The sequence below is a fragment of the Dendrobium catenatum genome, unplaced genomic scaffold (assembly GCF_001605985.2).
Source record: "Dendrobium catenatum unplaced genomic scaffold, ASM160598v2 fragScaff_scaffold_313, whole genome shotgun sequence".
NCBI classification, from domain to species: Eukaryota; Viridiplantae; Streptophyta; class Magnoliopsida; order Asparagales; family Orchidaceae; genus Dendrobium; species Dendrobium catenatum.
The window spans coordinates 443953-455137 of NW_021318775.1; the positions used below are offsets into that span (position 1 = coordinate 443953).

General features: G+C 32.6%; 1 protein-coding gene across 1 annotated transcript; it reads left to right on the forward strand.

Moving 5' to 3' along the window:
- Window positions 1–846: 846 nt before the first annotated feature.
- On the forward strand, window positions 847–8168 carry LOC110110094 (receptor-like protein 7). The gene is made up of 2 exons (XM_028693505.1): window positions 847–1446; window positions 8076–8168. The coding sequence occupies exons 1-2, from the start codon at window positions 847–849 to the stop codon at window positions 8166–8168; spliced, it is 693 nt and encodes a 230-aa protein (XP_028549338.1).
- Window positions 8169–11185: the final 3017 nt, after the last annotated feature.

Here is an 11185-nt window from a genome sequence, read left to right on the forward strand (position 1 = left end):
ATTTTGAGCTTAACGGGTTATTATAACTATAAAATTATCGCAATAAAATTTTAAAAATATTAAAAGTTACAAATAAAATTTATTTTTTTGGGGGAAATTTTGAGGCAGAGCCTGATTTTATAAAGCTAGATAGAGATTACAACTGAAATGACCGGATTAATAATTAATATAGAAAACTAAATTTTAAACTAGTTATAATCCCCATTTAAACTGATCGAAGAAGCAGGAGAGAGAAAATAAATCAGAATTATCATAAATATTTAATTAAAATATTATTTTCTTTAAAACAAGATGAATTTAAATCAATAAAAATGTATTATGAAAAAAAATTATGAAAAAAAATGTAAATTTTAAAAAAACTATGACAAATTAAATTGTCAAATTTTTTCACATATAATAACTCATAAAAATATTTTATTCTAATTTGATTGTTACAAAAATAAGAAAATTTATTTACACTTAAAGTTTTAATAAAAACAAAATAAAGAAATTGGCAAGCAATAAAAATTAGTTTTTAAAAAATATTTTTTCTCTCTGACTATAACGTTTAAAGTTTGATTTTTATAAATATGATTTACTTTATTTGATCTATAATTTCAAATATATTTAAAATTTGTCCAACTAAAAAAGGCTGAACTCATAGAATAACGCTAGTTGGGAGTTGGAGATGGCCACAAACGACCAAAGTCAGTAATTTGTGCAGTCCGCCAAAAATAAAAAAAGCTGATTTCAATCTACCATCACCAATTGAAATTTGACTAGTTCTCTGAATGACCTCATATCAACCCTTAAAACTTCTGCTTCCTCCAATTAAAGCTTCATTTTTTGAGAGCTCCGAGCTTATTCATGGAGCTGTTTCATTTCAAGTTCACTGTCTTCCTCCTACTGCTTCTCTTTTTGGAGCTTTTCTTGATCAACTGCGATGCTGCTGGCCGATGCCTTGAAGAAGAGAACTCAGCACTTCTGCAGCTTAAGAAAGGTTTTATAACTAGAAATTTAGAGACATGGCAGCCAGGAACGGACTGCTGCATCTGGGAGGGTGTGACTTGTGATGAATATGGAAGGATCATTGCGCTCAACCTAAAGTTTCGACTCATCGTCGGTACAATCGATCCTAGCCTATTCAATCTCACATCATTAGAAACTCTCAATCTTGCCAAAAATAAGTTTGATGGAATTGCTATTCCGGACCATGGGTGGGATAGGCTTGTAAATCTTTCAAGCCTTGATCTTTCTTATTCTGGATTTGTTGGGAAGATTCCTGCTAGTATCTCTCGCTTGACAAAATTGAATTTCCTCGGCCTCTCTTGCACTTTAAAGGATTCTCTAGCTATTAATCCGATGATTTTGCAAAATATGAGCAGTCTAAAGGAGCTTCATCTTGACAATGTAAATGTCTCATCATATCGGGATGAATGGTGTGGTGTTCTGGTCAATTCCACCCCTGTACTTGAGTTGTTGAGCATGAATAACTGCTCCCTCTTCGGTGCCATTTGTTCCTCTCTACCCATGCTCCACTTTTTATCCTTTATCGATTTTAGACATAATAATTTAGACTCTAACATCCCTGATTCATTTGCCAATTTTTCATTCTTATCTAACCTTCTCCTTCAAGGTAACAACTTCAAAGGGTTTTTTCCCACAAAAATATTTCAACTAAGAAATTTGAAAGTTCTTGACATCTCATATAATCCATTGCTTTCCGTTTATCTTCCTGATCTTCCAGAGTACAATAATTTAAATACTTTGTTAGCTTCTAATACCAATTTCTCAAGGAATTTACCTGATGTAATAGGCAAGTTCAAGTTTTTGAAACATTTAGACCTCTCAAGTTGTCAATTATATGGTACAATTTCAGCTTCCATTTGGAATCTATTAGAGCTAAGGTACTTGGATTTATCACATAACAATTTCAATCGAGTTGTGGGGTTTGAGTTCCCCTCCAATGCCATTTCACAATCTCATTTATTTTGGCTTTCTCTTGCAAATAATAACTTGACTGGAGAAATCGCACCATTCATATGCAACTTAACTAGACTCGTGATGCTTAATTTATCTAAAAACAAGCTAACTGGTACTATTCCACCATGTTTGCTAGAAGATGGAATCAATCTCCGTGTGTTAAATCTTGGAGGAAATCAACTTCATGGAGCCATACCTCATGGAATTAGTCAAATAAGTAACCTAGAAATCATAAATCTAAGAAACAACCAAATAGAAGGATTGCTTCCCAGGTCTCTATCTAATTGTCGATCACTTAAAGTTTTGGACTTGGGGAATAACAACTTGAAGGACACATTTCCTTATTGGTTAGGAAATATGTCTTATCTAAGTATCCTTATTCTAAGATCTAATAAGTTCTATGGGTTAATTGGGCCTCCTGATGGAAGCTATAAAACAAGTTATGCTTTTCCTATGATTTATGTATTTGACATCTCTTCAAATAACTTTAGTGGAAATTTAGCTGCAAAGTGCTTCAACAGTTTTAGGACAATGATGATAAAAGACATTATTGTACGCCCAGTTGTTTATCCATATATGGTCACCTCCATGATTAAGGGGCAAGTAATGGCTGTAGAAAAATATTATGCAATTTTAATAGATTTTTCCAACAATCATTTTGAAGGAGAGATCCCTTCAATTATTGGGCAACTTGTCTCTCTCCAAGTACTAAACTTGTCACAAAATAATTTGACGGGTGAAATTCCTCCAGAATTAGGAAATTTGGTACATCTCGAGTCATTAGATGTTTCAAGAAATTACCTTTCGGGTAAAATTTCACAGAAATTTGTTTCTTTACATTTTTTGTCATATTTAAACCTCTCCTACAACAAGTTGGTTGGAATAGTTCCACAAGGAGGTCAATTATGTTCTTTCACAAACACTTCATTTGAAGGAAATGAGGGACTACAATGCTTTTGTTGCAACACGCCAGTTTTAGCAGCAAATAATACAACCACATCACCTCCAAGTTTGGGTGACACATCTCCAAGTAATAGAAATTACATGATTGTATTAGGATCATTATTTGGTGTGGGATTTGGGGTGTCAATGGCAGCCGTTATGTTACTCGACGTCATGTTCTGTGACAAAGCTAGCCATAAATAACATGAAACAATGATTCTCGGAAGTGGGGTTTTTTTTTTTTTTTTTTTCTCTTAAGTTATCATAATCGGAAATGTACTCATATGTTAGATTTAATTTATGTTGTAATTCAAAATTTTGCATTGATAGGCGTGTATGGTATTCATGGAGCTTACAACTAATGGATTTGTTATTTCAACACTACAGTTTGAGAGGTGTGTATTGGCCTTTATAGTTGGTTCAGTAAGCTTTTGCTTGAGTATTATATAATCCCCTTTACATGTACACTTTTGTTTCTTCATTGTTCTAGGAATTAAAAAGTTCAGAAGTGTCTTTCAGCTGCTCTTCCCTTTTATTTTCTTTGTTATTTGTTTACTTTGATATTGGGCAATAAATGATAGTTTTGATCATTGGTAATGCACAACTAGATCTAAATTGGTGGAAATATGGACATTTTTTTTTATGAATTTGAAATTCAATGAAATTTCAAATATAATGTAGTAGAATATGTGCATTTTAGAAATGAGAAAATTATTTAGTTGGATGCAGATTAAATGTAATGAAATTTTTAATTTTTTATGATGTATTTTAAATATATGCATTTTAGAAAATTGACAAGTGATGGAGGTGATAAAATGGCAGTTTGCAACAAGTGATAGCAGTCTGCAGTTTTTGCTGCAGACACTAACTGCAAGATGCGAACACCGACAATGTAGTGGTGGCTGTCAGTGGGGATGGTGAGGAAATATAATACTTAAAAAAAAAAAAATACTTGCCAAATTTCAAATACATTAAAAATTTACTTATTAATTGCTTTAAATTTATTTTTCATCCAACCAATCATGTATGATTTTGAACTCCCTATATTACTTTTAATCACTTTATACTCAAAATATTTTAGCACAAATAGAATCTATAAAACTGCAAAGCTCATCCAAAGTCAGTTTTTCCTATTTTTTTAAAAAACGGTATTATTTCAATTAGAATTTAAAGTTAAACTTTGTGTTTATTACCATAATTTAATATTTATTTTAATAATAATATTAAATATATATATATTTTTAATTTGTTATAAACTCTCTTATTTTAATACTATTATAAATTTAACCTGGCCAACAAAAGTTAATGTTTTCTAATAAGTAAAAATAAATTAATTTATAGTTAATGAAACTTAAAAATATTCTAAATTGACTTTTTTAAATATTTAATTTAACTTTATGTTAACTTATAAAAGCTAGGAACTATTTGAAAATTACATTTACACTTATATTAAAAATTTTAATAATTAAAAATTTTATATCAACAGTCATATTTTAATTCAAATATAAAATTTCAAAAGCAAGATTATATAAAAATGTAATTTTTATATAATTATGGGGCCTAGCCCAATTTGAATGAATCCACTTGTGTTTGCAATTAAATACAAATGAGACCCTTCCTTTACAGGAAAGCCTTGGCTTGATACATCAAATATGCATCATAAAGAGTATATTACATGGTGAAAATTGGAAGAATCAATATTAACATATTTGTTTAGTCGGCAGAACAATAGTCGACAAGTGACGGAGGTTGGAAAGATCGTTGTTTGGTGACGGAGGCCGAATGGACCATAGTTGACGGGCAATAAAGGTCTAAAGGACTGTAGTCAACTTGTGATGGAGGTTCGAAGAACTTTAATCGGTGGATAATAGAGGTAAAAAATACTGTTGTCTAGTGACAAAGGTCGGAATGACTATAGTTGGAGGAAAATGGAGGTAAAAAAGATTGTTGTCTAGTGACGAAAGTCAGAAGGACCCTAGTCAATGGATAACCAAGGTCTGAAAGACTATTCTCTAGCTATGGAGGTCGAAAAGACTGTAGTTAGCTAGTGATAGAGGTTCGAAGGATCGTAGTCGGTGGGTGACAGGGTTCGGAGGACTGTAGTCTGCGAGCAACAAAGGTCGGAAGGATCGTTGTCTGGAAAAGGAGGTCAAAAGGATAGTAATTAGCAGGTGACAAAGGTCAAAAAGTCTATAGTCATTGTGTGACAATGGTAAAAAAGACCATTGTCTAGTGACGGAGGTAAGAAGGACCGTAGTCGGTGAGCTATAGTGGTTAAAAAGATAATTTTTTGGTGGTAGAGGTTGAAACGATCATAGTCGACTGGTGACAGAGGTCAGAAGGGCCGTAGTCGATGGGTGATAGTGGTCATAAAGATTATTTTCAAGCAATGAAAGTTGGAAGGATCATAGTCTGCAGGTAATAATGGTCATAAAAACCATTCTCTTGCAATAAAGGTCAGAAGTACCGTAGTTGGTGAGGTAAAGTGGTCAAAAAGATCATTATCAGTGACAGAGGTTAGAAGGACCATAGTTGGCAGATGATGGACATCAAAAAGATCATAGGCGTTGCACGACAATGGTCAAAAAGGCAGTTATCTGGTGACGGAGGTTGAATAAAAAGCTGGGCAGATGTCTGGCGATTGTCAGACATTGGTCGCGGGTCCAATAGTGGTCGAGGAGTCTAGTGGCAAGAAAACTCTAACTTATCTCTCTTCCTTCTCTTTCTTTCTTCTTTCCCTTCCCCATGAGAAATGAGGGGTATATTTATAGTTTTTTTAGAGTTATATAACTAGTAAATATTATGGAGATTAATGTTATGTTGGGAGTGGTTTAAATGGACCATCAGTATTTCCCTTGATTGTGGACCATTTATTGGGCTTTTTAATGTCTTAGTGATATAAAATTTTGATGATGTTTGGCTTGTTGGATTATCATGTTGAGCCACCTGATTTTTATTACAAGCATGTTACATTTGGAAATCATTTGGTAGTCCACAATATGGTTTGAACCTTCCAATGGAGCTTTGGGTCTTTGATTTGAACCCATTTAGGCCTAGATTAAGTTAAATTTAGTATTATTGGGTTTGTCTTTTTGAGACATTCTGTTTGAATATAAGTTAGTTAAGATTGGAGTTGAGATGGTTCAAAATTTAATTTCAAAATTTTCCAATTAAGTTTTGCCTAGAGATTCATGCTCGATCAAGACAAATTTTTGATGATATATTAGTTGCCATCCTATTTTTGGACATCAAAGACTGTAGAGTCCAAAAATATATATCATAGCTTTACAAATTCTCTCAATACATAATTACAATTTTTGAATAATTACGAAGTGAGATCATTCCCTGGACTTTAACGTGGATCTCCTCTCAAAATTGTGAACCAAATAAAATATCCTTAACTGTAACTTAAGGATGCCTTAACTGTAAATTAAGGATGTCCTTAAGTTGGTGTGTTTATTGGAGAAGAAATTATAGAAAATTTATACTTAAAAACATTTGAAATTGCTCAAAATTTATTATAGAGGCATCGTTTAGCACCAAAAGTGTTAAAATTTGATTTGGAATGTCAAAAAATGGCTCCAAAGAGGCAAAAAACGTCCAATTAAGCCTGTCCGAGCAACAAATAGAGCCCAAATACACATTGGCGGTTAAGAGGACTGGCTGGCTGCTAGCTGCTACAGCTAGAGGTGACCTATCCACCTGCATTTGTAAAGGCACATCATTTTGGGGGTCCCGCTTCATCAGCCAACTGGTTAGAACAAATTGCAATTAAAATATTTTGATTTATTTCGGTGAGCCCCACGTTTTCTTTTTATAAATTATAAAAATTTTTATATGGGGTCAAAAAGTTTGAAAAAAAACCTAAAAATTTTCCTGAAGTTTGGGAATGATCGGCACCCTAGTGAAAGTTTGATGGTGATTAGGAATTGATCATATGTCCATCGGCAATCAATGATTTTGTGGAAGTTTGATGGCAATTAATAGTTGGGTAGAGAGCTTAACGAGATAATTAGAGGGAGTGTTGCTAATAGTAGTTGAGCGAGAAGCCTATGATAGCTGATATGAAGTGAAAGACCAACAATAGACATTAAGAAGAAGGCCAATGATGGCAGTTGTCAAGTTTGATTTTTCTCAAGGCAATATGCATCCATATTGATGTGTGTGGATATCAGACATCTCTTATGGAAGAGGTTGAAGCAGCGTGCCCTGCTAGTAGTCTTGCTACAGACTAACTGTGTCAATTGAGTTGAGGCATATTGGTGATCAGGTTATAATTTTTTATTGAAGAATAAGTTATAGGAGATGCTTTAATATGCAGTAGAGAAGAGGTCAATATAATTCACAAATGATATTTGATATTTTATGGTTTTTTATTGCTTGATGACATTAACATGTATAGATGATGACAATGTAATTTTAATTTCAACTTCTTGTGAAAATGAAAGTACACTTGAACATGTACCTTTTGAAGCTTTTTATATACTTATGACTTTTGAGGTTTTTAAGCCTTATATGGCCTTTGAATAAGTGATGAACCCGTCAACTACTTATTCTCATGAAATATTTTTAATGATGACGACGTCCATTATCATCTTTTCTTTTAGACTACCTCATAGGAGAGCTTTTTTGAGGTTCTTTATCAGAGCATTGCTTGATGACTTTGAGAGAAATCCATAAAGAATGTTTTTTCAGAGTATTACTCGATGACATTAATATATTGAAAGAGATTGAGAGAATCCACCATGGATGTATGACTAATCTAATGTTATTTATTGAAGTATTGCTCTGTGATGTAAACTTGTGTGGAAGAGGTTTGATTTAATTCCATTGTGATTGATCATCTAGTGATTTATACATTATAAATATTGTGTATTTCTCAAATCAAGGATATTAAGATTTGATTTAGTTCCTCCTAGGATGTTAGACCTATATGAGGTTGCTAGTCAAAGAATTACTTGATGATATCCCCCTGGGATAAATTATACCTTAATTAGGAGGGCTTGAATATCGCCTATATCATGAATTAAAGGTGAATAATGGTATATCTTCAGACAGTTAGTGCCTTTTGAGGTCGATATTAAAACATTGCCCAAGAAGTAGAAGTCCAGCATGGGATTCACTACAAGAAATTCAGCCATTATTGGCAGCTTAGACAGGCGGTTGTCTAGCCGCCGGTACTAACAGCGGTTTATCTGACGGTTTGGCCGCCGGTGAATATTGGCGGCCCAACCGGCCATTATGGAAGCTTATGCCGCCGGTAATAGCGGCGGTCACAAAACCGTCGGGTAAACCACCGGCTTTAAAAGTTAACGGCGCTGTATCAGTGGCCAAAACCGGCAGTGTAGGTCGCCGGAAAGCCATCGGGGAAATAAACCGCCTGAAAAACACCGCCGACAACGGTTTCGAACGCCCTTTTTTTTGGCGGTGGAACAACAGCTGAAAAGCCGCCGGTTTTTTCAGAACCACCGGTATTTACAGGTAAACCGCCGGCAAAAACTACTGGTAATGAGCAAATTTCCTGTAGTGATTGTATAATAGGTCCTTAGAAGTATTAAAGAATATAATAGAAAAGTTAGATTTTATTACTCAATAATGAATGCCAAGTGGAGTAAAAATTAAATTTGCAAAATTAAATAATGTTAAAGCAATTGAATTATTATACTGATTGAAATTCAGAATTTTTAATGTAATTATTTTAAAAATTTGCTTTATGGTAATTCTTCAGTAATTATATTGGAAAATCTAATTTTAAAATGCATTTCAGAAGAGGAGAATGTGATTTTAACTACCATACCTGGTACTAAGGAAATGATAAAAAGTACCTTCTCTATTTATACTGATTCTACTAGAGTACTAGACGAATTTTCAACAGCCTTCTTCCATTCTTATTGAAACTTTGGTCCTACTGATGTGATTAAGACTTAGTATATGCTCAGTTTTGAGCAAAATTGTTTAAAAAACTATATCTACTAGATTTGCTAAATTTTTTCCTAAAATCATTTCCCCTAACGAAAGTAGGTAAATTTATGGAAGAAATTTCACTGACAATGTTTTGTTAGCTAAATAGTTAAAAATTCATTTGAATTTTAAGATGTATGTGAATAATATGATGGTGAAGCTTCATCTTTCTAATGCATATGATGAACTTCAATTGCATTTCTTTATAAAATTTTTAAATGGTTTGGACTCTTGGAAGACTATACTAATCACTTTGCTTATTGCATTGAGAATTGATAGATTTCTATTCTCTTTAATTGGGTGAGGGCTGAATTTTTTAATTCCTTCAGAATTGTGAGATGCGGAGATCCTCATTCCCCCTCTTCTTCATCATAGCTATGGATTACATTTCTAGAGTTTGTAGTATTCTTTTTTCCATCGATTCTATGATGAATATTAGAGATAAATTTCTTTCTATATTTCTCACCTTTGTTTTGTAGATGATATAATCATTTTTATAAATGAAAAAAAAAATACAAGTGCAAAGAAATTTTTGAATTGCCTAGATTATTATGAGGAGTCTTCTGATCTTATGGTTGATAAAAGTAAAATCAACATTGTGGCGTCTAAGGCTTCATTTGGGACAACTTTCTTATGGCTTTCAAAAGCATCTTTTAAGCACAAGAATTTCTTGCACTAAAAAAATTTGTACTAAAAAGTTGCTTTAGAAACTAAATGTCCCAAATGAAGCCTAAGAAGATGTTATTAACAAAGTAACTAATGCTGAAAGATTTTTCAAGAATATCCATTCAAAATGATCCTCTTGTTTATTAAAGAGTGTGTTTATTCAGAGGAAAGAAGAAGATTAATTTATTTGATGAGCTGAATTTAAAAATTGCTGCCTTGTTTTAAGTTAGCACTTCATGATGTTTTCTTTTGGAGGCAAGCTTACACTTCTTAGAAGTGTTGAATTCTATGATTATTTTCCTCATGCAATCTGATTTCACCCGATTGGTATTATGAATAAATTTGAAAAGCATTTGAATTGCCTTTTTTTAGGGTAATCCTAAAAAAATAATAATAAATAAAAAAAAAACAAGAAACAAAACAAAAACAAAACTCATCAGTCTTCTTTGAATGACACTTTCTTTCCTCTTGATGAAGGAAGGATGGGTCTAGAAGCATTTATGATTGAAAAAAATTTGTTTATATATGAGCTGAATTTCCTTTTCCCAAATATTTCTCTTGTTTAGATCTTGTTTCTGCTCCTTTGAGGAAGGAGGCTTATGTGGTCTAAAAGCATTGTTCAGCAATAGAATGCAAGTTGAAAATTTTATTAGATGGGGTATTGGTGTGTGGAATGTTTCCTTTTATTATGATGATTGGCTGTGAATTCGATCTTTAGCTTCTCTATTTTCAAAGGTGATTAACTCCAAGCAAATTATGGCTGATTTTATGGTTGATGGAGGATGGATTTAATTGAGCAAATATTGACTAGGTATGTCATAAAATAAAAAGTGTTTATATTGATGGATCTTGCAAAGATCAAATCCCATTTAAAGGTTTAGATAACTAAAATTTTTGTGTTTATTTTGTTTAGAATTATATAAGAGCCAAGAAAGCCCCATGTATATTGGGATTGATTTGGCACAAATTCTTATCTCTATGTATTTCCAATTTTGTTGAAGATTATTTAAAAATCATGTTTAGCTAGATGAAAAGATGTAGCAATTAGGTGTTTCTCTAGGCTCAAGTGTGTATGTTGTAACAATTCATAATAATTTCAACATGGTTTTTGAATGGTGGTGAGGAGTGTAAGTGAGCTCAAACTTGACTTGCTAACTATTTCAAGAGTCCATCTTTTTATGTGATGAGTTCGAGCTTAAATTTGAGCACATATATTATACAAGCTTGAGCTTGAGATTGGCTCAATTTAACTTGTCAATTTGTGGAGCTAGCTCATTCACTATCAATTGATTCATCATGATTTATGTTGGCCTAATCAATTATTTATAGTAGATATTCAAAAGAAAAAATTGAGCTTCAAAATGAGTAATGTTTGAGCATTCTTATCTTGCATGAGCATTTGAGTTGTGTTCAATCTTTATGATTTTTACTTTAGTAGTACTTGAGCTCAGCAAATGAAGTCAAGTTAAGCTCAAGCTCAAATTGAGCTAATTATAAATTAAACTAGATTGACATAAAAAAAAAATAAATAAAAAATAAAAAATAAAAAAAAACTAGCTTTACTTGACTAAGAATGAACTCAACCAAACTCAATCCATTTACCCACCTACTGGTGATATTAAGGTGTGGAGAAGATTTAGTGATATTTTGAAGT